Raw genomic sequence first — 27,803 nt, 5'->3', positions numbered from 1 at the left:
CTTATTCTCTCACTTTTTTGTCGCTCTCCGCTCCGCCATATTTGTTAAAGCCGCTTACAACTGTCTATTTTTTTCTCGTCGTGTCTGTGTGTGCTTAATTATTTGTTGTGGAAATTAAGACAATTTCGTGTGCTCAAACAGTGTAAAAGTTACATTTGAGTGCTACAATGGCATCGGATGAAGAGAATGACGATAATTTTCAGGGTGAGTGCATTGTTTCAGTCGGCCAAATATCGGCGTGAAAAAAACTTGGTCCGACTGTCGCTCGGTCAGGCCAAGAACCATGGTCATGTTCAAGAGCCGCAAAGCCGCGCAGCGTGCTGCGTCCTCTTCCAATTGTTTATGGTTGCTCATTATCCCAATTGGTCATTGTCATTGCTGTACTTGTTATAAACAATAAATATTACAGCAATTTGTGAAATCTGTACATGTGTGGCGCGTTTTTTTCGGGGCTTTTGCACCTCTTCCATTCCACACATATTTATTATTTCATTTTTGTGTTCTCCCAATTCGCGAATGCTGACAATATAGACATCCCACTCACTCATCAAAACATATGTTTTACATGGTTGTTTTGGTATAACAAAAAATGAGAGCGGAACACGCTGAAAATCGTATAGAATTAAGCTTTAGTTTAAGTTATTTAGCATTTAAGACGTTTACTCTACCTGTCAATTGTCAAGTGACAATTATAGTTGAATTAAAATGTATTTTTGTACACACTTATTGTAGTGTGCCCGTATATGTAGTGTTATCACTCAATTATGGTATAACGAGAAAAATAGTGTGCCCGTCTTAGGGCTCGTCGAGAATACCTAGACAGCCTCGTCTGCCACCATTTACATTCATTGTTGCTTGGACGTGGCAGCCATGACGTGATTTCTGAGTTTTTGTTAAAGAGATTACATTATTAATTGTAGCGAAAACTGTTAATTAAGGGGAATACGTGCATTACTCGCCACCGCCTACCGATTGCCAGTGTAAATCCACAAATCCAGTGCGTAATATATCCAACAAGGAAATGAGAAAAAAAGAAAGATAATAAGTGTGTGCAAAAAATAAAAAACCTGAAATTACCACAAAATATGCATATATATATATATAAATTGTGTAAGAAAGCAATGCGAAAAGAAAACGAAGCAATAATATGTGCATATATCTAAAGAAACGAAACAAAGATGCGTGGAATATTGTGGAAAATCTTGTCGCACTTCCACTTACGCACATACATATGTGATTTTTTTCCACTCCCCCTTCGCCGACGTGCTCTCTTGATTGATTTCTCCACTCTCTCGCGTAGTTGCGTCTCTGTGTGTGTGCGTGTTATGCACGCGCGCTCCAGCCAAACGTCGCCGTCGCCCCGTCTCTGTCGCACCAACGTATATGAAAAAAAAATTCACAGAAACCGACGCGTTTAAATTAAATTTATCTAAAAATACCAACAAAAATATACCTACCGCAATGCAATCATACCAAAGTGCCTGAAAAACAGCTGAAGTAGAGTCTTTTTAACTAGTTAATCAAAATATGCCAACACACAAGTAAGATGAAGAAGAAGATAAGTAGAGTGTGGGAAAGAGACGGTGACAAGAGAAGGGTGCCCCGACTCGCAAGGAAATTGCTGGAATGTAGTAGTAGTTCATAGGAAAACCGATAAACAATATGCCGCCGCCGTGTAACAAATAAGCAGCAGTATCCATAGCCACCCCAATTTTGCATACAATTTATGTTAATTCGTTCGCAGCTGTTCCTCTTCTGTCTACACGCCTCTTCTCTCTTCTGTCCCTGCCCCCATTTTCGCCTCTCTTCTGCTTTTCCGTTCGACGCTGTTGCACTGTGGGCGTGTGTATGTATATGTATATGGTGTGCGTGCTTGTGGAAGTTATCCTAGAAAGCAAGCGTGGGAGTAGAATTCAGTGTCTAATTTTAACACGTTTCCCTCCCCGTCCTTCTGTGCTCATTCTAATTGGATTCGCTGCCGTTATCCTTCGATATATCGATAGGAGGATGCAAAATTAGCTCTCTTTTTTCTCTAACGCTTGTGACGTCAGCATATGTTGGTTCTTCCCCCTTTATCTGTAACTTCACCATTTGCCGGTTCTGCAATCATTTTTCTATGCTTTACTGCGCTATGCAATTGATCAAATTGTTTACTTTAACATTGCACTGCAATTTCCGATTTCTCTACCACAAGTAAATAAAGAGTAATGCGACATTGCATAAATTACAAAAGCCTAAAGCGAGAGAAGGGTGCACATGTATGAGTGCCACTATTTATGCAGTAATGCAACAATAAAAGGGTGTGAGAGGGAGAAGAAGGTATCGGCAATGATACCTACGTACACAGAGAGAAAAACGCAATGGCAACATTTCAATTTTCCTACGACTCAAGCACAAACCGATCAAATTGATTTTCTTTTAATTAATCATAAAAATGATTGCCATTCCCAAAACTTTGTACCTTTTGTTACATTCTATCAAAAGCTTCGCTGTTGCCGACTGCATACATCTGCTTAAAAACCCATGTCTAACAACAACAACAACATGGCGCCAGTACAAATAAAATCAAAAATTCAATACAAGAAGTGAAAGTATACCGTGTGTGTATGTGAGCTGCATATGCCGGTGTATTAGTGGCGATCTTACCTTGCTTTGGCGAACTACAACTTGCCATCCCGCTCGCACGCACTGCATTCAATCAAGCCAACAAGTGGTGCTTTTTTATATCCGCCATGTATATATATATATGTATATATGTATACATATATAAATATATACCTCTATAATAGGTAAATGGTATGTGTGGGCTGGCATTTCGAAAAAAAGTTTACTTGCGCTTAAAGTCCACAAAACTATGAAACATAAATAGGAAAAGCAAATATTATTTTAGCCTTTAAATACGTTCATTTTATTCGAAAAACGCTCTCTCAAGTAGAACCACACCAGGTCGTTTCGATAATGGTTTTTGTTGTTGTTTTCGATTTTGACATTTGACGCGTATTGTTCGCGCTCGCTCTATGTGGCTCTCTCTTTCCAAGCGATTTGATAGGAGCGTGTGTGTCGCTCTTCCAAAGCGAAGGTGCTGTTGTATTCGGCTGAAGGCACACAAACACACATAAATACTGACAAAATCGGCAGCGTTTGACATTGATTACCGTAATACTTTTGGTTGGTCTGTCAGCCTGTGTGCCTTTTTAATATTTGTGCAACTGCTGGTTGTCTTGTTATTTTACCTATTTACAGTAATTGTCTTGTTGTCGCTGGGAGAGAAGGCCGCTATTTGTTTCAGATTATTCGTACACCAATGCACACATCACTCTCGCACACTGTCACAAAAACTAAAGCAGCAATTGATACATTTGTTGCTTTATTTTTTTCCGTTTTTGGAAGGCACCGCCACCGCAAACGAATACACATGCACCGGATTGTGAACGGGTTCATTTATTTTTAAAACATTCAATGTACATATATACTTGTATGGGAATGTGAAAATTAATCGAAGCTTATCACCTGTTTTACTGATCACTTTTATCGATCTTTCCGTTTCATGCATGTGGATGTGTGTTAGATATGGCTTTAGGGTTGTTTAACTATTAAAATAAACTCGATTGTTATCACGACGGTTACATTTTAAAGGGGATACTGCACCTTTTTTGAATATTGTTAACGATTCTTTCAAAGATTTTCTTTTTAGTTTTTTGATTGATCTGATTTTAATGAATCTTAGCTTAATTACAGGGGAGGAATATATGTAGCAAATAGGCAATGTTTTAAAGAGTATGATCATTGATCGCCTTGCTCACCTTACTCCCTCTGCAATTAAATTTTTTTTAGCATGTGAGGTGAAAGTGAAGGTCATTAATATTTGCATATGGAAATTATGGAAATGTTTACGCAGCGAAAATGCGAATCATAAATGGTCTTATTGCAAATGCTGTTTCGTTTCGTCGTGATGTTCGCTTGCCATCGGACGCCATTGTGGTTTCCGATTCTGCTTCTTTTTCGCGCTCTCTATTTTTCTCTCATTCTTGTTGTTTTTCTGAAAACCAAAAACAAGGAGAATTGTTTTTGCCGTTTTTAAAAGCCTTAACTTAATAGGTTCAATAGTTTTGGAATTGTTATTGGATTCCGTTTGTGGCCCGCAGCAAAACCGAACTTGTGCTCGATTGCCACCGAATATAGGTTTATGTATGTTTTCTGGGCGTGTTAACAGAAAAACAAATAAAACAATGGCACGCGAATCTATTTGTGTCATATCCACGCCAAAACATGCGTAATTGTGTCAGCAAATTTGTGTCGTTCCTGTTGTCTTATCGCATTAGCGAATGTAATCGAAATCATCGGTTTAATCTGTTCTCTTTGCGCTTCGCTATTGTCTAATTAGCCAATTAGTCGCTAGCTAAGCCAAGCCAATTCGACAGCGTGTACGCTCAGCATTGCCAACAAGGTGCATAATTGTTGCCAGCGCCCACTGTTTACAGTGGAGGTCACAATTTTAGCACAGAACTTCCAAATACTGTTGTTTTCAGATTTTGTCAGGAAAGCTAATTCTTAGTCGTATTAATGTATAGAAAATGTAAGATCCAAAAATATAGAATAATTTGTATGTATGCCCGAATGTGATTTTACGTATATTTAAATTCTTTTAAATATTCAATCTGTGATTCACGATTTAAAATGTTAGTGCTTATATCCGCAAAGGGAATACAAAATATCAGACGCGGTATGAGTAATTAGAGAAACCCTAAAAAAATAAATCATAGAATTGTTTTGGTGTGAAAATATTTTAAGTAAACATCCACAAACAATCGCAAACAAAATGTAATTTAGTGCAGGTCATAAATTAAAATATGTGTACTGACAAAGTTTTAAATTTTTTAAACATATGTTTATAGACATGTGTATCATTGAAACATATTAGTTTGCAGTTTTGTGTTAATTATCGCAGATTTACTTTCTTATCTAGTAAACTAGCCCTTAGACAAATAACATTAGGATAATTGGCTGACCGCACCTGTACATTTGTGATTATTATTGTAATCCGTGGTTAACTTTGGCATAGTTTCTTATAGCTGAGAAACCAGAAAATAAAACCCAAAAAACCGACATTAAAATTACCACCAACCCAAGAGACAGAAATAAAAGTAGTTGACAGCAAGCCCCCGTTTTCGTTGTTATGGTTGTAGTTGGTACAATTGTTGTTGTTGCAGTTGCTGTAGTTGTTGCCACCCGACTGGTTACATATTGCTATAGTTGTTGTTGTTCTTGCTGTTGTTGCTCCCGCTTTGCTGCGGTAGTTATATATACGTATAGGTAGTTGTTGTAGTTGCGGTCGGTTTAGTCATACTCACGCTCGCCTATAATGTTTATATAATTTTTTGTAGTTTTTATTTTTCACATGCATACCGCGCTAGGTTTTTTATGGCTTGTTTGTGGGTTGGGTTTTGGATTTTGTGCACTCAACTCTACTACAAAAGCGCAACTCGAGTGCTGTGTTTTTCTCTTCGAACTCGCTCTTTCGTTTCTATGGTACACAAAAAGTACTTGATAGGAAAACTAACCGCAACATAAATCGAGACTCAAGCGATTGGTGCTGCCCAGCACAACAAAAGCAACATTAATTGAAAAAATCGAATTCAAATTTTGGTCTATGAGCTGAAATACATTGATAAACTTGATTTGTAATCAAAGCCATTGAAGTTGAATTTCACCCATACTAGTCAGATATACTAGAATGGATAACTTGAAAATATATATTTTGTCAGTACTACGCGGAATACAATAGTTTAAAAATTTAGCTGAAGGTTTCCGGTTGAATATTCCGTTTCTTGTGGCTAACTTCTAAATTTGTCTTCTAATTTGTCACTCAATCGCAGTTCAGGTTCTATTTATATGCAAAGGCAAGGTGGCTAGGTCAACACTTTAAGATCTCTTTTCTTCTTGGGAACCATTCATTGCCTACTGCTCTGGTTTGACTTATTTTTTAGCCAACTTAAATGGTAACGGAGACCGGAAACTCTAGCAAATAGAAAATGGCAAGGTGATGGTCAAAACTGACGCGTTTTTAAAGCTACTTCTGATGTCTGTTTGTGTGTGAATGACACACAATAGGCTGTCATAGAATTGGAGTGTTCTGCGGAAGTTCAATTAGCAACCTACTAATTAAGTAGAAAGAGAGAAAGGAAGCGAAAGCAACGTAACAAGTGTTAATTAATCAAATTTTTTGAGCAAAATATCAGATGCATTTGCATTTAAAGGCTCACTTAAGATGTTGACAGGAAATAAATGTAAAGGTTATGTCATTTTTAAGATCCCCCGCTATTAAAAAGATACGTTCCTGCCGCAGCGCACTACTTTAATGCATTGACAGTCGGAGATATAAATTAATCACAACTCTAATACATCAACAAATAAAGCAGCAGTAAAATTGGTTTAATGAAATATTAAAAAGTTGATTGTACGCTCAATTTGACTGACCTTCAGTAATTTTAAAGATATAGCCTCAGATACATACGTTTAAAAGTGTGTCCGTCCGTGTGCTGCATACATGTGTGCACGCATATACTATATACGAAATGTATATTCATTTTTTATAATGAAAGACAGCGGCTACAACAGCAACACCAAGAGCAGCAGCAGCAAATACAACAGATTCATAACAACCCAGAGGGGGAAATACCAGTCGGCAATCGCGACTCGCTCCGTTGGTGGTTGTTATTGTTATTATTGGTGTGGTTGTTGTTGTTATTTGGTTTCTTTCAAGTCCGTTTGTAGTCCAGTTCCAAATTGCCAACACTGTTGCTTACCGCTGTTTCTTTTTCATGAATACCCTGATATAGGGTATCACGGGGGTATAACAAAGTATGCACCCATTTTGTGGAACATTTTCGATTTCATTCATTCTTTTAAATATCAATTCTGCCATTACAAGTATAACAGCCTGGTGCTTCAATTTGGTATCCAATCCGAACTTTGGTAATTTTATGTGGTACATAACGCTAAGTGTATTACCAACTTCGACTTACTGGATACCTCCTTTCACGTTTCGTGTGTTTTGGTGTTGTTGTCGGTCGCGTCTTGGCTCCGATAAGAAGAAGAAATCCGAACTGAATCTGGGAAGACAAGTTTTCGAAACAAACGAAGCCAAACCATCGCTGCCGCTCACTCTTCGCGGCACGGAATGAATCGTATCGAATCCGAAACTCTGGTCTGGTTGTTTCTTTTTTTGAATGCCGAAGCCTTCTAGTCGAAACACCATCAACACCCCACCCCATCTCATCCCATCTCAATACCCCACACCACTCTACACTACACTCTACTCCATCACTCGGCCACTTGAGTTGGCCATGTTTCGTATCGGGTTTTCCAGTGTTTCGGGCCTTTTGGGTGTTATTTGTTGGTGCTTTTTGCTTTCCGTTGATTAGCATGCATATGTATGTGTGCTGAAGATATCGCACTGGCTGCCAATCGACGACGACTTTGCATTACGAAACCACATATAAAAACTTTTATTCCAAATTTAAATAAATTTTGCCTCCGCTGCGCCACTTCTAAAGTGCTTTATTTATTTATTATCGTCTTTTCTTGAAAATCAAAGAGGCTTAATTATTATTTAAATCGAATAGAGCCAAGCTATTTAGCGAAGACCAGTTAGCAACAGACATCATTTTAGGGGATTTTTTAGACCAAAGATTTATTCTGACTTTTGACTCGACCAAACGTTAAGTCGGTGGGTTGAGCAATCTTGTACAAGGTTGTATTGAAATTAAATGTAAAATATTTTCCTTGTCAGGTTGTGAATATCACATGTACTAAATGCATTTCCAAAAAAATAATCCCAAGATTTGGGCTTTTTTTTTTGTTATACCCGTTAAACGTAGGTTAAAAGTGTAGGGTATACTACATTCGTTGAAAAGTATGCTACAGGTCAAGGAAAGCGTTTCCGACGCTATAAAGTATATATTCTTAACCAGGATCACTAGGTGAGTCGATCTGGCTGTGTCCGGCTGCGGTATGGCTCAGGAACCATAAAAGCTAGAATGTTGAAATTAGCATGCAGTCTCCACTATATATCCACTATATGACCTATATCCATTATTCCCACTGGTAGCAGGCCCATATTTGCCTAGTACCTATTTTCTGGTGACGCCCTAGATAAATTCTAATATTAACTGAAAACGTGTTACCGCCAAGGCAGCGTAAGAACCCAATGAAAACGTGTCCCGGTAGTTTTGTTTGCTTAACTCCCCCTTCGTGGGTGTTTTTCTGTTTAAATTTAAATTGCCTTTTATTGTCGAGTTTATTTGTTTTCGTGGCTGTTTCTTGTCCGGCTGATCAAAAACCAGATTCTACGGGAGAGGCAGCAGGCTCATTAATACAGGCTTCGTAGAAAACACACTTCAAAGTGGTTTGGTTGCTTGTGTTGTTTGAATCCGATTTTCTATACTTCGAACAGCTGGCGGCTAAAAGCTTTCTTTATCCATTGGTGTGTTTGCTTTTTTATGCTTTTTGTCTTCGAAGATAAGGTTGTAACGTAAATAAGCTCTTTAACACAAGTAAAGTACCTAATCTAATCGCGGAGCACCCTATGTCGGGCGTACGTTGAAATTTCAATTTATGCCAATTCACGGTCAAGTTTTTCGTAACTCTTCAAATACTATATCAGCAGTATTGAAAGCTTTACGCATTTCCGTTTCACTTTTACGCTATAAAAAAAAGCATATCGGAATTATGCAATGATCGGTCGTTGAACGAAACAGTATTTATTCTTCAGCTGTTAGCAGCTCCTTTTTGTATTTGTCATTTTAAATCGAGAATTTGGACAGGCTACAAGTTCAATGTACGATCTGTACTGCTTGTTCTCGATATATTTTGTGGCTGCTGTTGATTATATATCACAGAGAGTTCAGTGCCCTTCGATAAGCTTAGGATGAATTGTGAATCATAGGTTATTATTATTTTTAAGAAATAAAACTTAAGTGCATCCTTAAAACACGCTTCGTATTTCCCTCATAAAAAGTAATTGCTTTCCTGGGAACCATTTAGAAAGCACGCCTAATGTCTGCGTCAGAACTATAATTATAATTTCGTTGTAGTTAACTCTGTTGATTGTACAATTAGATCGTTTAAAGTTCGCTCCGTTGAATCGATAACAGTTTCTAAACCTTCGGTAAAGTTTAGTGATATTTAAATCGCATTTAAAAGCATATAATATGCCCCTAATTGAATCCACTTTGTATTTTGAAGATTATTGAAGTTAACCTATATAATTTTAATTAGTTCTATCACACCCTAGTTATTGAACTTTATGGCTCAATAATTATGTTTAAACCTCCATATTAGTGCTTCCGATATGATTTGTCTTTGTTCACCGATTATTTCAATAAACGGTCTTTGCACCGGTGGAACACTGTTAAAAATTAACCCCGGCAAACGGCATCTGAACTTCGAGTGAGGTACGACGGCATTTAGCACATTTTTATTTTTACTTTTTATCGTGAAATATTTCCCACTCGATGTGTTGTGTGACTCACACACTCAAACAAATGCTGAGAGCGCATTGTGTGTTGTGGGTGCTGCCTTCTCTGTCGTTTTTGTTGTTGTTTTTCTGGACTATAAATAGACCATTTTATAATATTGCCATTTTATTATATAAAATAGATGTGGCATATACCAACGGTTCTCCCTGCTCGATCTTTCTCTCCTTTTCAAAAATGCACCGATATAACGAAAAACAATACGAAATATGTATGTTGGTTAGGTCGTTCAATGTCCAAGGCATTTGGGATTCCCATGTGGGCCATTACCAATAAGGCGTGCTCGGTTTGTTCGGAATCGCTTGCCGCATAAGTCCCCCAACTGTCCGATTCCCAGATCGGTAATGGTGCACATTATCGCCTGCTCCGACCATTGATTATTCACTCGGCACACTCGCACACCCTCAATGTACTTACTTACCCGATTACTTACCTATGTACATATATAATCGTTGTAGCGCCCCGTTTGGTGCATTTTTATTTAATTTTTCTTTAACTTTTAGTATGTGCAAAGTATTTTCAGTCCAGTTCCGATTTTAACATCACTTACTTTTGTCATTTTTGCTTTTTAGAGTATAGGTATATGAAGTAATAATGGTTTTTTTCAGGCGATAATTAAACGGTTTGAATGTTTCAAGAAAATTCATTTTAAAATTGTTAAATACACTGTGTTTCAATTTCATGTTTCAAATACTTCAATTCGCAAGGGTTTAAGTATTAGTAAACTTTCCCATAATTGCGTTACTTATGCGTTTTTTATATCGTTTTCTGATAACGAGCTCCTATTTCATTTCTTCTCATATCAAACGTTCGCTTTTCTTCATTTTTATGAAGGGGCCCTGGTCGGTCGTTTTATATCGATCAATTGTTCTGGTGACTGTGTGCGATTGTAGGTGGCAACCCTGGCGATCTGCAAAAGATTTCCTATAAGGTGCACCCCCAGAACTGCTGTATGTATATGGAAAAGAGGCAGAGAGGCCTGTCTCCGATGAGTTTCTTGTTCTTGCTGCCCCATTTCCTCATTGAGCATTGTTATCACCACCTCGCTCGTTTCTGTAAAGAAGTGTAGCACAAAGAAACTGCTCGTGCACAGCTGACAGCTGCATCGTTCCACGAACAGAAGTGTGTAGATATATACATTACACAATGTACATACATTCGTGTGTACGTACGAGTGTGTCATCTATTTTCCAACCGTGAGATTATAAATTTTTACATGTGTATGTATGATGTGCATGCACCTAGAGGAATGGATTGGATTGGTTTGGATTGTGCGGCGGGTTCACGTTCGAGAGCATGTGCGTTTTGTCTTTTCTCTTGAGCATTCCATTGCACACGTTTCCCACCATCTTTTCACTAAGTTTCCACTTATTGCACCTCGCAACGTACGAGGGTATATTGTTTTGACGGAACTATCAAAACTATCATTTGAAAATTTGTAGAGAAACATTTTGGTCATTTCTCAAATTAAAATTTTTCAAACAAAAATTTACACTTATTTTTACTGATATAATTAAACTAGTAAGTGAAACATTCTCTATTTACCTTTATCAGCCATGATTTAAATGTGTGCTCTACTGATTGCTAAGTATATTATAGTCGGGATCGTGCTTTTCCTACTTGTTCTTTGTTTTCCTTTTCCCTTGGTTCCTTCGCGGTTTATGGCTCTTGCTTCCTGCGGCCAGCTGTTGTTGAGGTCCTCGCATTTCCTTTTGCCCTTCCCTTGCCCCCTGTCCCCGTGCCACCTTTTCCCATCCCTGCGCACTCCTCTCCTTAACTCACTTTGTGCTGTCGCAGTGCATTGGCCTTTCGGCGTTTTTCCCTCAATGCTATTTGAACAAAAACGAATCTTGAAATTATATTATGCTGCCTGCGCTGCTATTCTGCTGGTTTATATGCACAGTTTGAAAAACAGCTAATTTGCTTAAAGTTGGCGGCGATTTTTATTGTTACCAGGGCGGCGTCCAGGGACAATTAAGGCAAAGAAAAGATATGCACATTTAAAAATATAAGAAAAGCAGTGGGATAGGAAATGATAATCAAGGGTATTATTGTATGTGTTGATATATTTTTGTATTTTATTTTGTGTAAAAAACCAGTCCAGTAGTCTAATCAAATTTTTCAAACCCTATTACGGAACAAATACGTTAATGTGTACTAAAATTAAACACGAATTTGAGTCTTAATTTTCATAAATGTCGTTCCACATCTATTATAAATTTTTCCTATCATTTCAATTTAAATATATTTAGTTGTAGAGCTAAAATATAGTTACAAACTGATTTCTTATCATTGGCCAAATAAGGGTTTGGATTGTTAAGGTAAATCTCATTAAATAGGAGGTAGCATTTTCGGATTTTCCCAGACATCTTCCTATCTTGTTGCTCCCGTTTGTAAGGCCGTTCGTCTGTATGCTTCTTTCTCCGTTACTCCCAAGGGCAGGTGTGTGCCCTTGACTATTTTACCTTACTTTTAGCCGCTGGTATGGGGAAAAACGAAATAGAAATGTAGTTTCATTGTGAAATACACAAGTACACTTACCTACGTACATATACGCGCGTGTTAGTGAGTAAGTTTGCGAGTGTGCGGCTTAAAATTTCTAAAGAAAAAATACACAGAACCGAGATAAGCCAGGCACACTTTTTTTAACAAAAAACTGTAAAGGCAAAAAACAGGCACGACGAAAATGCGAACACTCAAATCAAACTCACGCACACATACTAGCACACTTACAGTACTTTAAAGTTAGAAGATCGGCGCTATGGTAAATCTACCTGAAAGCGGAAAATTTTCGTATGCAAAAATGTCAAAAGTGAACAAAAAATACCAAAAACAACAACGTCGGGCTAAAATATGACAGCAAATGTCGCGTGCTCTGCACTCGCGCTCTTTTTGCTAAGAGAACCTTGAGTTTGAGAAAGAGTGATGTAGCGGGAGAGAGAGCAACGAGAGCCAAGAGCGAGTAACGTAAACACAAAACAGCTGAGCGCGAAAAACGTATGATCGCGAACGCGTAACGCAAAACAAACCAAAAAAAAACCCAAAAAATTGATCAACGGGAGAGTGGAAAAAAATACTATCTCAAGTGCAAAGCAAATAAAGCAAAGCAAATTCTAAAGTGTTTTCCTTTTTTTATTACCAAAGTGCAGAGTGAAATTAAGTCAAAGCAGTAACAAGGCAACGGAACAGAAATCAACAACACACACACGCTCGCACAGTATAGCAACAATCAACTCAAAAGTATGCCAAACAAAGCCATAGACGTGATTTTATACTATAATTGGTCACAATTTTGCAGCAACAAGAAGTCAACGTCCAAAAATTTAAAGCTCATATCTCGATTGACCGATAAGTCCAGACCACCAAATCGATAACACGCATTTACCAACACTGCTGCGGCGAGTGAACAGAGCGAGTGAGCGCTGAAAACAGCTGATTGCGACTGGCACACGGTTGTTGCAGTCGTGCTGTTTTTATTTCTGTTTTGTTGGAACTTCTTCGCTGCAGCGATAAAGAGAGCGGAGCGAGAGAGGGAGAGCAGCACAAACTACTACGTGTGACGTGGTGTGGGGGCATACAGGTGGCAAAACAGCTGTTTCAACAGCAAAACCAATCTGTTTTTTAATAGAATACATAATCAATTGTAAGTACGCCCGTGACTGTTTGATTTTTAATCCGCCACTAAGCTGAATTATTATTATTATAGTACCGCCTGCAGTTTTCCAGCAAAAAACAAACACACACAACCAAAAAGTAAGCTTAGTCTATCTTATTTTTTCCATTTGCTAAGACGTGCCCAGATCACAAAAAGCTCACACGCGCAAAAAGAGAGCCAAAATTAAGAGATTGACGAGTGCCAAGTGCGCACATTAAAATATTGCAAACTTGTTTTCATTTCTGCCTTGCTTTGCCTGACTGGCAAAAACAAAAACAACAAATTATACGGCAAGTGATACAAGGCACGTACGTATCAAAATAAAAAAAAAAAGCGAGGAGCCAGAGAGCGAGAGTGGTCAGGTTAAGAGCGAAGTGATCTTCCACTCGCTACTTCCGCTCTCTCGCTTGTAATAAACGAGTGCAAAGAGAGCAGCAGCAGTAGCAACAACAACAACATTAGCAGCAATCGACGGGCAACCACTTGAAAGCAACTCGTTTCGATTTCATTTAGCAGATACCTTTTGTACGTTGATTAAGATACCTTGGCAGACACAGACGCACTACAAAAGAAGAGAAGGCAGCCAAAAACTGCACTTGAAAAACACAAAATCAACTTGATAAATTCAAAACAGTTCTCCAAATAAAAGTACAACAAAATCCACTTGACCAAAAATGTCTTGAGTAAAAGTGTCGCATACGCGTAGAGCGTACGTATAATTTAAATATAGATATATGTATTATGTGTGTCCGCCAGCCAATACAAAAGAATCACAAAAAGTGGTTAAAAGGCATTAAAATCAAACAGTATTTAAAGTGCTGAAATTTAGTGTCCGTGTGCAAAGATTTAAGTGTACAAGTATGCGTGTGTCTGCACACTGCGATAGGCAAAAACGTACTTATGTATCTATGTGCAACTAAAAAATATAATAAGCAGAGTCAGTGCCAGTAAAATATATAAAAATCAGCGTACAAACACAGATGATTTTTAGCGAAAAAGCGAAAAGGAAAAAAGATCGAGCAGCACCAACAACAAAATTGACAAAAACAACAAGAGTCGCAGAGAAGCCAATCAAACCAGCAGTTGTCTCGCTTCAACGCGCTCGCTTCGATCGCCGTATGTACGAGTGAGAGAGCGTGAGGCCAGTCACGGACGTGTGCGAGCGGAGCAGAGCATTGATTTTCTGTCTTTGATTTTGCTTATGACCTGAGGTGCTCTCTTACATATATATAAACACCATCATCCAGGCAAACAGAAGGCGAGTGTGAGCCAGAGAGAGAGAGAGAGAAAGAGCATGCGACACACGTACGCACACACATTACCACCTGGCGCAGGAGTCGCTGCTTGCGGCACTTTCAACTAAATAAAAAATATAGCAACAAAAGCAACACGGAGAGAGGAGAGCAGAGTAATAGCCTTCCCCCACCTCCCTCGCTCAATAGTAACATTAAAAAAAAGCAACAAAAACAGGGAAAAGAGAGCAAAAATACATGCCTACCTTAACCCAATTAAAATACCATATTATTTAACAAAAGAAATTGTGTTATTTGCAAGCAACACATATACAAAGAGAGCGATCGAGCGAGCGAGAGAGAGTATATGACTTTTTGAAAGTGTAAAATTTAAAAATTGTTGCCTTTGCCATACGGAAGTGAAATTCTTACAGCAAATACAAAGAGAGTCTGCATTCGTTACAAAGGAAAAATGTTCATATAAGCTTAGCTTTAAAAGTCATCGAATAAAGAGAGCCTTTGTAGTTAGTTTAGTTGTGTCAGTTAATAAGAGAGCGCTGTGCATGTGTGTCACGTCTTAGCAACAACGTAAATTTCCGTTACGATTACAACATACTAAAATCAAGCAATATTTGCACAGAATCAACCATACATACAAAAAACATAAGCATCCAGGAGAGAGGAACTTCCAGTGGCAACTTACCCAACACGACTTCCACAACGAGTGCTTCCCGTCCTTTTCACGAGATCAACGAAACCGTCGACCACCTTCCAGACCACAAAAACCAGCACAGCCCAGCCCCTTCCACGATTTCCAAGCTGGCCCAACCAACACAACCAAGTGCAACCTTCCAAACAACAACTACTATTGATCCGATCCATCATAATCCATTTCATCCATTTTTTGGAAACGATCGAGGGGCTATCTAATTGCTATCTAATTGGCGGCTAGCTGCGCGCACGTTATGACCAATTCGATTGCGTCAACGAAATGCCTGCCCAATGCACTCTCGACCGGCAATTATGGAATGTCTCAGAGCCACCGTTACACCGATGATAGCAAGGAGTACATCATCGTCAAGCTCACCGATTCTGCCTTTCGTGCGATCGAGGAATATCAGCGCGATGACAACGCCAAGCGCCTGCAACCAGGCCAAAGGGCCAAAATCCAATTTGTGGGCAACACGGGCGTCATCCAGTTCCCGCGACCAGCGACGGATGCTAATGGCATCCCTAATGCTAATGGCAATAGCAGCGACGCGACCGGAGCAGGAGGAGGAGGTGGTGGCCGAAAATTTGATTTCACCATCAACAATATGGAGGGAACGCTTGAGTGTGTTCAGCAGCAGCAACAAAGCCTCGGAGTCCTCGGAGCGGTCACCCTGCGAATGCGGATCAATGCCAATGACGATGTCTACGATACGACACGCGAAAAAATGGCCATTGCCGAGGAGACGGAGAAGAGCAAGTGCATCAGGGAAATTAAGCCGAATCAGTCGGATATCGGGCGTAAGGTGAAGAAGCCGCCATCAGCAATCCAATCCTCCTCCGTATCCGCCTCCACCGCCTCAGCCTTCTCCTCCTCCAACTCCGGTTTGACGACGACAGCATTTCATCATCACAGCAACAACAGCAACAGTGGGAACAACAACAACAACAACAACAACAGCAGCAGCAGCAGCAATAGTTTTAATAGCAACAACCATAGTCGTAAGTTAGGTTCATCGCCATTTAATGGCCTAGGCGTAGGATCCAGCAGCTCCTCCAGCGCGTTTGCCTCGCGTTCGCCCAATCCCAGCACGCTGGGCGCCAGCGGCACAGTCAATGGCTCTGGCGTTGGTGGCGGTCGCTATGGTGGTGGTGCAGCCTCCTCGCTAGCTTCCACATTCGCCAACGGCATCTCGCAGGGCTACAATAACCTAAGCGGCAGCTCGCCAAGAGACTCGATGACAGTAGGAGTATCAGGTGCGCCTGCCTCATCAGCCATCTCCTCACGCAACAAGATGCCAAGCGGAGGCCTCACCTCCTCTAACTCCTCTTCGTCCTCCAGGAGTGCCAATAACAAGTCGTCGTGCGGCAACAAGATGTCGGATGTGTCCAGGCGCAATATACGCGAACGGCTTATCCATCTACTGGCCCTCAAGGCCTTCAAGAAGCCTGAGCTCTTTGCGCGGCTGAAAAACGAGGGCATCCGGGATAGGGAGCGTAACCAGATCACCAACATACTCATGGAAATTAGCACCATGTCGCACAACACGTACAATCTGCGTCGCCAGATGTGGAACGATGTGGACGAGAACTGGCCCTTTTTTAGCGAACAGGAGGTGCAGCAGCTAAAGCGACGCAAGCCGCAAAATCTGACACCGCCAATGAGCTCAGATGCGGGCAGTTCAACATCCGGCCAGAGTCCTACATCGACGCACACGGGCAGTCCGCCACCGCCTTCAAGTAATAGTGGTCCCGGAGGAGTCGGAGGGGGCGCAGGCGGTGGAGGCATGAAGCGGACCAGCCTCGAGTACGACGAGACCATGTTCAGCACTGTTCAGCCCAAGAAGCAGCGCATCAGTCACTACAAGAAGGACACTCCGCCCTCGGGGACGTCGTACTCTTCTGGCGCGGTATCGATGTCCCTGGGTTCCTCTGCATCCAATCGGAACCGCTATACGCCGCCCCAACGCCAGCCTGGTCCATTGGATGACCACAGCACAAGTGACCTTAGCTACAATGTGCTGGATAACATGGAAGAGTTTATGAGCTCCACGGCAGCGGCGACGCAGCAATCTATGGAACAGCAGCATCATCCGAGGAGCAACAGTAGTAATAGTAGACGAGGCAGCTCCTCGTTGGCGGGCACCAGCAATGGAGGCAACAACAAGGATAAGCGGAACTCTACGGGCAGCAATTCAAGCAGCTCCAGTGGCTATGAGACGCAACAGGATCGCCAGCGGACAACGGCGTCAATGTCGTCAAACCGCAGCAGCACCAAATCCTCATCCACCTCCTCTTCAACGACGCCGCCGAAGCTTGCGGCTAGTTTTGTGCCGGCGGCCGCCTCTGGATCCGCTTCCGGTTCCAGCAAACAGCGTATGCCGCCCCAGCAGAGCGATTACAACTCGTACAACAGCAAAAACGCCCAACATGCGGCCTCTAACAGCAAGAAAAGGACGAGTAGCAGTGGTCCAAGTGGTGGATCGAATGGTCAGCGTCAGAGAAGTGCCAGTGCCTCTAATTCCGGCTATCAGCAGGTGCCGCCACCCTTGTCCTCAGCCTCGTCCAACTCGCGATCGGCCCTCCAGCAGCAGAATCAGCACCTGAAACAGCAGCAGGTGCAACAGCAGCAAGCGCCGCAGCAGCAGCATAATCATTACCATCAGCAAGCCAAGCATCCGTCGCCCTCGCAGCAGTTGGCTGCTGCTGCCCATGCTTATGCCCATGCCACCGCGGAGGCGGACTCATCCTCTATGCCGCGCTACGACTTCAGCCAATACGTGCCCATCCAGACGCTGGAGGTGCGGCGGCGTTATAAGACTGAATTCGAAAGCGACTACGATGAGTACCGCAAGCTACTGACGAGGGTCGAAGATGTGCGCAATCGTTTCCAGGACTTATCCGAGCGTCTGGAGAGCGCTAGGCGCTGCGACAACGGATACGGGGATTACGATCACATCAAGCGGCAGATTGTCTGCGAGTACGAGCGGATCAATAACGATCGTACCATCGGAGAGGACAAGCAGCGGTTCGATTACCTGCACGCTAAGCTGGCACACATCAAGCAGCTGGTGGTGGACTATGACAAGACTTTGATGAGTGCCACGACGGCGGTGGCGTCCACGGAAGTGGTTATTGCTCCAGCGCCCGATCCAGCTGCGGCGGGGGCGGCGGCCAGGTTAGCTGAGCAGCAGAGGAGGCAACATCACGCCGTGGAGACGATAGAACAGAAGCAGCAAAAGCAAAGACACTATCCCCAGCAGCAGCAGCCACATCAGCAGCATAATTTACAGCAGCAACATATACAGCAACAACAGAATGTGAGTAACTCGGATGACAGTTCGGACAGCTCGGATTCAAATGATGATGACGACGAGGACTGCGATGATTCCAACTCCAATACCGATGATGACGAGGCACGCTACTGATCCTGATCCTGCTGGGACTACTTCGATGAGACCATCCGCAGATTCCCAATGTAAAAAGGCAAAACAAGCAAGAAACTATTATAAAAACGTAAAAAAAAAATACAACAAACAAATCATCAAAACGGAGAAAACACCAACAAAAACGTTCTTTAAGAAATTGTACTACAAGCAAACAAAAAACCTTCAAAAAAATGTTGAAATTATGTTAACAAAAAACAAAAACTAAACAAAAAATACAATCTTTCGAGTAAAATAATTTTTATTACATTAAAAACGAGGGTAGGCGGCGGGCCAGAACTGCTGCCACCGAATTCTACATTTATATAATACATATATGAACTATATATACATAACAAAAAAGCCAGAAGAAGACGATATGATGAGGAGGAAACAAAATCAATATTTTTAAAAGCAACGGCAAAAGCAAAAAAATTATATACGAGTTGTAGACTTAATTTTTTGTTGAGCATATTGAGCAGCTTAAGTAACTAAATGAAAACGAAAACACATGTTTTTCCTTGCGTTTTGTGTGTAATAATTATTATTATTATATTATTATTATTATCAACATTTAAATATAGCGTGTATGTTTTTCGTTTTTAATCTAGACTCTTCTTATTTTTATTCTTGATTTTGTTTAACATTTGTTACAAACGGCAAACACTCACACCTCACCTCACACAGGAAATGTCCACAAAAAAGTATATCACACGACACACACACTACACTGCACAGGACACTACTCATCAACAAAACTTCTGCATTTTCGGGCATAGCTTTTGTTTTAGATTTGTGTTTAGAAATGGAGAGATTGAGAGCGATGTAGCGAGCGAGTGGGCCAGCAAGTGTCCTCGCTGCTACCGACTGCACGTACCCGATGTCCTGCATCCAGGACACTCATATACATATGTACTGGCACTGGGGACTGGGTACGAGTAGAGTTAACTGATATTGAGCCAATGTTTGCCTAGGCCTACGATGACCACAACTGAACAGCGTGACCAACCGACAAACAGACACACTGAGAGAAAAAGAGAGCACCACAGAAGAAGACCTGAAAATCAATTGTAATTGGTTGGGGAGGTAAATGGTTATTGGCTAAATTCGGCCTGTTATTCATGATTGGTACCAAATAGGTATTGGTTCGAAACTTAAGATAACAACAATATAACAGGCAAAACCTAATTCAAGTTGTTTGTAAACGATGAAGCGATATAAGCTCCTGAAGCGATTTCTTAGGCTTTAATTTCGGACTTGCTGCCGCTTCATCGTTCACAACCGGCTCGATGTTACCAATCCACATTAAATATGCAAGAATGTGTATAATAACATTTCCCTTTGGTGGTGTTGCATGCGGGCGTGCCTCTAAACAATAGACTGAACTTTTAAACGGCTTGTGTAGAGAAAATTCTTGTGTTTTATCGATAACTAGTTAATTTGTTATATATTTTTGTGTTTTAACAATACACAGGGTTTTGTTTTTAGCCAACAGCTGCGGCAGTACCTTTCCAAAAGTTAAAATATTAAAATCTGCAGAAATAGAGACATTTTCCGAACTGAGACGAAGACGGAGACTTTATTTATATTCATATTATTTGCGGCTTTAGACTAGTTATTGCTCAAAAACTATGAGAGGACTAATAGAAATGATATACTTAATGGTTGTATCACAGCTATGGCGACCCCTTAAGTTGTTTGCTTTTAGTTTTAGGACAACTCTAAACGTGTTACAAAAGCTTCCTTAAGTAAAATAATAATATCGAACTAAAAAAAACTGATAGAAGAGATGAATAAAGTCGCTTGATAATTATCAAATTATTTGCTGAAACTCTAGTGTCCAAAATGATAAAGCTATAGAAAGATGAAACGAAACAAAGAACTTTAAGAAATAACACGAAATTGGAGAAAACCATGAAATTTTAGCTATTTCGTTGCAATATTTTTTATATACGATATTTAAGTAGTAGGGGATGAAAACCAGATGGAAGGGAAAATCAAATGAAACATTGAGATCAAGTTGCAAAAATCAAGCGTTTAAAATCGATTCGTAGCAATTACAACAGAAAACAAAATCATATATACAATTTATATACAAGAAACAAACAAAAAAAAAACACTAAATATATACAAAATATATATATATATATATACGACATTGACATTTGATAAGCAACAAAAGAAACTTACTAGTTTTATATAAATGCCACGCCCTCATACATGAATACGCCAACAAAACTCACACACCAAACACACCAACACACTAGACAACTAACACAGCAATTAAAAAAGGAACTTATTAACGATTACTGATTGTGTAAGCCGAGAATAGAAGAAGAGTAAACCAGATCAAGAGACATGAGAAAAATATTATTATTATTATTGTACATCTTAAGAGCAAAACCGCTGACAAGACCAGCAGAATGAAAAATCTTACAAAAAAAGAGATATTGTTATATACTAGTAATTATTAAGACCACAAACAACAAAAGAAGAAAGATAAAAAACTTGACAAAAAAAGCAGAAAATAGAATCAAATAAAATATTGAATCGAAAAAAGCATGTCTTTCTCTGTTGGCTTCATTTTGATTGTTGTTTCCGCCATCTATTGACCACCAATCATTGGTTGAAGCTCCTTGAACATGAACCACGGTAAATGCAGGTCGCCTTCCATAGCGTTATTTATATTGGGATATCACTAATCGTACCTATCCCTTACCCCTCTGATCACTCTAGAAGAAGAAGAGGCCCAGGAGGACAATGCACCTGCGGCGGAGCTGTCCAACGATTCCGACGCGCCTCTGAAGCCGAATGTAAGTAGTTCTATAGGTTATAATTATGGTATATAGATGTAATCCTGCTTAATACCCATCAGAATGACGAGGACGACGACTACGATCCGGAGGACAGTCGCAGGAAGAAAAAGGGCAAGAAGCGCAAGACAAGGAAGGGCGAGGAGAAGGGTCGCAAGAAGAAGAAGCGCAAGAAGAATGAGAGCGAGGAGGACAGCGACTTTGTCCAGCACGATGAGGAGGTGGAGTACCCCAGCACCTCCAAGCGCGGCCGGAAACGCAAGGAAGAGAAACAGGCTGCCAAGGAAAAGGAGTCGGCATCGTCCGGTAAGAAATAGGATTATAGATAGTGTATATACCAAGTGATATATATAAGAGAGGGATTTTTTCACGCATTTTAGGAATGCCATCTGTGGAAGACGTATGCTCGGCCTTTAGCGTCTGCGATGTGGAAATCGAGTACAATGAGGAGGAGCTGCAGAGCCTGACCACTTACAAGGCTTTCATGCAGCATGTTCGTCCGATTCTGCAGAAGGAGAACCCCAAGATTGCGGCACCAAAACTAATGATGCTGGTGGCAGCCAAGTGGCGAGAGTTCTGCGAGAGCAATCCGCATATCCAGCAGGAGGGTGGTGCCGCCGGCTCTGGTGCATCCGCTGGCCAGGCACGGAGTGTGGCGGGCGATGAACCGGAAGAACCTCGATCATCGCGTTCCTCGCGCAACGAGAAACCGGACGACATTTACGAGGAGGCCGTTGAGGAGGAGGAAGAAGAGGAAGAGGAGGAGAAAAAGCCGCGTCGCAAGCGCAGTGGACGTGGCAAAAAGGGACGTCGTCCTTCCGGCAAGGTGCCCACTCTAAAGATCAAGCTGCTCGGCAAGCGCAAGCGCGATAGTTCGGATGAGGAGCAAGATGCTAGCGGTGCATCGGAACGCGATTCGGATCTTGAGTTCGAACGGATGCTTCAGAAATCGGATGACAGTGCCGATGAGAAAGAGGCTCCTGCCTCCTCCAAGGCGGACAACTCGGCGCCTGCTGCCCAGGACGACGGATCAGGAGCTCCGGTAGTGCGCAAAAAGGCCAAGACCAAGATCGGCAACAAGTTCAAGAAGAAGAATAAACTCAAGAAAACGAAGAACTTCCCGGAGGGCGAAGATGGCGAGCATGAGCACCAGGACTACTGCGAGGTGTGTCAACAAGGAGGTGAGATCATCCTTTGCGACACCTGCCCTCGGGCATATCACTTGGTGTGTTTGGAGCCAGAGCTGGATGAACCGCCAGAGGGCAAGTGGTCATGTCCACACTGCGAGGCTGACGGAGGTGCTGCTGAGGAAGAGGACGATGATGAGCACCAGGAATTCTGTCGCGTGTGCAAGGATGGAGGCGAGTTGCTGTGCTGCGACTCCTGTCCCTCTGCCTATCACACGTTCTGCTTGAATCCGCCATTGGACACTATACCCGATGGCGACTGGCGCTGTCCTCGATGCAGTTGCCCTCCGCTTACTGGCAAGGCTGAAAAGATCATCACCTGGCGATGGGCACAGCGTAGCAATGACGACGGTCCCTCCACCTCAAAGGGATCAAAGAGCAGTAACTCTCGGGTGCGCGAGTACTTCATCAAGTGGCACAACATGTCCTACTGGCATTGCGAATGGGTGCCGGAGGTGCAACTGGACGTCCATCATCCGCTCATGATCCGTTCGTTCCAGCGCAAGTATGACATGGAAGAACCGCCCAAGTTCGAGGAGTCTCTGGATGAGGCAGACACCCGTTTCAAGCGTATTCAGCGACACAAGGATAAGGTTGGCATGAAGGCTAACGATGACGCCGAAGTACTGGAGGAGCGATTCTACAAGAATGGCGTCAAGCCGGAGTGGCTCATTGTTCAGCGCGTAATCAACCATCGTACCGCAAGAGATGGCAGCACCATGTATCTGGTGAAGTGGCGCGAGTTGCCCTATGACAAGTCCACCTGGGAAGAAGAGGGCGATGACATCCAGGGTCTGCGACAAGCTATCGATTACTATCAGGATCTGCGTGCTGTTTGCACCTCGGAGACCACTCAGTCCCGCAGTAAAAAGAGCAAGAAGGGTCGCAAGTCCAAGCTTAAGGTGGAGGACGACGAGGATCGCCCGGTCAAGCACTACACTCCGCCGCCGGAAAAGCCAACTACTGATCTTAAGAAAAAGTACGAGGATCAGCCGGGTTTCTTAGAGGGCACTGGCATGCAATTGCATCCCTACCAGATCGAGGGTATCAACTGGTTGCGCTACAGCTGGGGCCAGGGCATAGACACCATTCTGGCTGACGAGATGGGTCTGGGCAAGACCATTCAGACTGTCACTTTCTTGTACTCTTTGTACAAGGAGGGTCATTGCCGCGGCCCCTTCCTCGTGGCCGTCCCACTCTCGACGCTAGTGAACTGGGAGCGTGAGTTTGAGCTGTGGGCTCCGGACTTTTACTGCATCACGTATATCGGCGACAAGGACTCGAGAGCGGTTATACGGGAGAACGAATTGAGCTTCGAGGAGGGTGCCATTCGTGGTAGCAAGGTTTCGCGTTTGCGAACCACCCAGTATAAATTTAATGTACTGCTGACTAGCTACGAGCTGATCTCCATGGACGCTGCTTGTCTAGGCAGCATTGACTGGGCGGTGCTCGTAGTGGACGAGGCCCATCGGTTGAAGAGCAACCAGAGCAAGTTCTTCCGAATCCTGAACAGCTACACTATTGCCTACAAGCTTCTGCTGACCGGAACACCGCTGCAAAACAATCTCGAGGAGCTGTTCCATCTGCTTAACTTCTTGAGCCGCGACAAGTTTAACGATCTACAGGCCTTCCAGGGCGAATTCGCTGACGTTTCGAAGGAGGAGCAGGTTAAACGCCTGCACGAGATGCTTGGACCGCACATGCTGCGTCGTTTGAAGACGGATGTGCTGAAGAACATGCCCTCCAAGTCCGAGTTTATTGTGCGTGTCGAGCTTTCTGCCATGCAGAAGAAGTTCTACAAGTTTATCTTGACCAAGAACTACGAGGCTTTGAATTCGAAGAGCGGTGGTGGCTCTTGCTCACTGATCAACATTATGATGGATCTGAAGAAGTGCTGCAACCATCCGTATCTCTTCCCCTCAGCCGCAGAGGAAGCAACCACCTCTGCCGGAGGTCTTTACGAAATCAACTCGCTGACCAAGGCCGCTGGCAAGCTTGTTCTGCTATCCAAGATGCTGAAGCAGCTTAAATCGCAAAACCATCGTGTGTTGATTTTCTCCCAGATGACTAAGATGTTGGACATTCTCGAGGATTTCCTTGAAGGCGAGCAGTATAAGTACGAGCGGATTGACGGTGGCATCACAGGAACATTGCGTCAGGAAGCCATTGATAGATTCAATGCCCCTGGAGCCCAGCAGTTTGTCTTCTTGCTCAGTACTCGAGCGGGAGGATTAGGTATTAATTTGGCCACGGCCGACACTGTCATCATTTACGATTCCGATTGGAATCCCCACAACGATATTCAAGCCTTTTCCCGAGCCCATCGTATTGGTCAGGCTAACAAGGTGATGATCTATCGATTTGTGACTCGAAATTCCGTGGAGGAGCGCGTTACCCAGGTGGCCAAGCGAAAGATGATGTTGACTCATCTTGTGGTCCGTCCGGGAATGGGCGGTAAAGGCGCAAACTTTACAAAGCAAGAACTGGACGATATCCTCCGATTCGGTACCGAAGATCTTTTCAAGGAGGACGACAAGGAGGAGGCTATACACTACGACGACAAGGCGGTGGCCGAGCTGTTGGACAGAACCAACCGCGGTATCGAGGAGAAAGAGTCCTGGGCCAACGAGTATCTGTCCTCGTTTAAGGTGGCCTCGTACGCCACCAAAGAAGAGGAGGAAGAAGAAGAGACGGAGATTATCAAGCAGGATGCCGAGAACTCTGACCCGGCGTACTGGGTGAAGCTGCTGCGCCATCACTATGAGCAGCACCAGGAAGATGTGGGCCGCAGCCTGGGCAAGGGCAAGCGCGTCCGCAAGCAGGTCAACTACACTGACGGCGGCGTTGTGGCTGCAGATACTACGCGGGATGATTCCAACTGGCAGGACAACGGCAGCGAGTATAACTCAGAGTATTCAGCTGGCTCCGATGAGGATGGCGGAGACGATGACTTTGATGACCAAAATGGCGGCGAGAGAAAGGCCAAGCGGCGGTTGGAGCGTCGCGACGACCGTCCATTGCCTCCACTTCTGGCCCGCGTGGGTGGAAACATAGAGGTGCTCGGTTTTAATGCCCGACAACGCAAGAGCTTCCTCAATGCTATTATGCGCTACGGAATGCCGCCGCAGGATGCCTTCAATTCGCAGTGGCTGGTACGGGATTTGCGTGGAAAATCGGAGCGCAATTTCAAGGCGTATGTTTCTCTGTTTATGCGGCATCTTTGCGAGCCGGGAGCAGACAATGCCGAGACCTTTGCCGATGGTGTGCCGCGCGAGGGACTATCCCGCCAGCATGTTCTCACCCGCATCGGTGTGATGTCGCTTATTCGCAAGAAAGTACAGGAATTCGAACATATAAACGGATACTACAGCATGCCGGAGCTCATCCTCAAACCGTGCGAGCCTGTTCGATCGGCCCTAAAGCAGGATGTGGCTACACTCGAAGCTCCGCCTGCCGCTGGAAATGTCGACAAGAGCGCTACTACCAGCAATAGCGTTACTCCAGCCACCAGTGCGGCACCTAGTCCGGCGCCAGCCTCGGAGAAAGGTGAAGACAAGGACAAGGACTCTGAAAAGGAGAAGGAAAAGACCACGGCGGAGAAGGGCGAGGTGAAGCAAGAACAAGAGGCTGAGGAGGACAAGAAGCCAGGGGATGTCAAGCAGGAGAACCCGTTGGACGAAGTCTCCGGCGACACAAAGCCCAGCGACACGGAGGTCAAAACCGAGGTGGCAAAGACAGAGCCCAAGGAAGAGGCCAAGGACCCGGAGGTAAAGGAAGAGCCTCAGACCGAAGAGAAGGAAAAAGAGAAGGTGGAGGAGAAGAAGCCAATACCACCGACGACAGTGATTGACGACGACGATGACGATGTGATGATTGTCAAGGAGGACGGTGAGCTAGAAAAACCCAGTGCCAGTTCACCCAAGGATCAGAAGGCGGTAGCAGCTGCTACTGCCACTGCAACTGGAGCCACTGGCAAGGGAGTAGAGGACAGCTTGGAGGTGCTAAAGCGCAAATTTATGTTCAACATCGCCGATGGTGGGTTCACCGAACTGCACACTCTGTGGCTCAACGAGGAGAAGGCTGCCGTTCCTGGCAGAGAATACGAGATCTGGCACCGTCGCCACGACTACTGGCTGTTGGCCGGAATTGTCACCCATGGCTATGGCCGTTGGCAGGATATCCAAAACGACATTCGATTCGCGATCATCAACGAACCCTTCAAGATGGACGTTGGCAAGGGCAACTTTCTTGAAATCAAAAACAAGTTCCTCGCCCGGCGTTTTAAGTTGCTGGAACAGGCGCTGGTCATTGAAGAGCAGCTGCGGCGAGCGGCCTACCTTAATCTCGCCCAGGACCCCAGCCACCCGGCTATGTCGCTTAACGCCCGTTTCGCTGAGGTCGAATGCCTAGCTGAATCGCATCAGCATCTTAGCAAGGAATCGCTGGCAGGTAACAAACCCGCAAACGCTGTTTTGCACAAGGTGCTCAACCAGCTCGAAGAGCTGCTCTCGGACATGAAGAGCGATGTGTCCCGGCTGCCAGCCACCCTGGCCCGCATCCCACCGGTGGCGCAGCGGCTCCAGATGTCCGAGAGATCGATTCTCTCCCGCCTTGCGGCCACCGCCGGAAATGCTTCTAATGCTGGTGAGTCTTGCTTGAAACGTTTTACTGCCTGAACTGTCCTATAATTTGATATTCAATTGTTATTTTATTTCTGTTACAGCTCAATTGATGGCACAATTCCCGGCTGGATTCCAGGGCACAACATTGCCAGCATTCACGAGCGGACCGGCTGGCAACTTTGCCAACTTCCGGCCACAGTTCTCGGTGCCCGGCCAGCTATCGAATAATTCCGGCGTCTAGGCATCTCCTCAATATCTATGTTAAGAGCATTCGTATTCCATGCAAATATACTTTACTCAAGCTAAGAATTTAAATTTCTACACGGTAGCACACCCGTACACCCACAACTTATATTTATCATAATCATTTGCAATGAAACCCGATATCAAGAAACAAAAAATGGACCCATGTCGCGTTCACACAAATAATTAATACAAAACGTTTGACACTTGGCGAATGGCGAGTTCGGATCTCAGCAGAGCACGACTCGCGGTCAGTTCACATACGACAAGTAAAATAGTTCTTATTAACTTCTCTACTATGTGATTACATAATCTAGATACAAATATAAATGTATTTAATTCCATTGCAAAGGAGTTCGGGGAGAATTATTTATGTGGGTTG

The 27,803-nt window shown here is 43.3% G+C and overlaps 2 protein-coding genes and 1 long non-coding RNA gene across 5 annotated transcripts; 2 read left to right on the top strand and 1 right to left on the bottom strand.

The window, feature by feature from the left end:
• The first annotated feature begins 19 nt into the window (after window positions 1–19).
• LOC122618150 (chromodomain-helicase-DNA-binding protein Mi-2 homolog) lies at window positions 20–27,775 on the top strand. The gene is made up of 5 exons (XM_043794298.1): window positions 20–204; window positions 21,293–21,369; window positions 21,432–21,675; window positions 21,750–27,200; window positions 27,280–27,775. Exons 1-5 carry the CDS (start codon window positions 168–170, stop codon window positions 27,417–27,419), a joined length of 5,949 nt encoding a protein of 1,982 aa, XP_043650233.1. The 5' UTR covers window positions 20–167; the 3' UTR covers window positions 27,420–27,775.
• On the bottom strand, window positions 11,719–12,979 carry LOC122618155. 3 transcript variants are annotated; one of them, XR_006325999.1, is made up of 3 exons: window positions 12,922–12,979; window positions 12,078–12,135; window positions 11,719–12,015 (listed from the first exon to the last, which is right to left on the bottom strand). It is a non-coding gene; the product is annotated as an uncharacterized LOC122618155 (long non-coding RNA). The 3 variants fall into 3 exon arrangements; XR_006326000.1 differs by lacking the exon at window positions 12,922–12,979 and adding an exon at window positions 12,270–12,674; XR_006325998.1 differs by lacking the exon at window positions 12,922–12,979 and having other exon boundaries at window positions 12,078–12,263.
• Window positions 13,039–19,162, top strand: LOC122618152 (RNA polymerase II elongation factor Ell). The gene is made up of 3 exons (XM_043794303.1): window positions 13,039–13,179; window positions 13,243–13,289; window positions 15,064–19,162. Exon 3 carries the CDS (start codon window positions 15,389–15,391, stop codon window positions 18,557–18,559), a length of 3,171 nt encoding a protein of 1,056 aa, XP_043650238.1. The 5' UTR covers window positions 13,039–13,179; window positions 13,243–13,289; window positions 15,064–15,388; the 3' UTR covers window positions 18,560–19,162.
• Window positions 27,776–27,803: the final 28 nt, after the last annotated feature.

Source organism: Drosophila teissieri, chromosome 3L, assembly GCF_016746235.2.
Source record: "Drosophila teissieri strain GT53w chromosome 3L, Prin_Dtei_1.1, whole genome shotgun sequence".
Lineage (NCBI taxonomy): Eukaryota > Metazoa > Arthropoda > Insecta > Diptera > Drosophilidae > Drosophila > Drosophila teissieri.
Note: the sequence above shows the minus strand (reverse complement) of the source record. Positions and strands in the feature narration are given on the sequence as shown.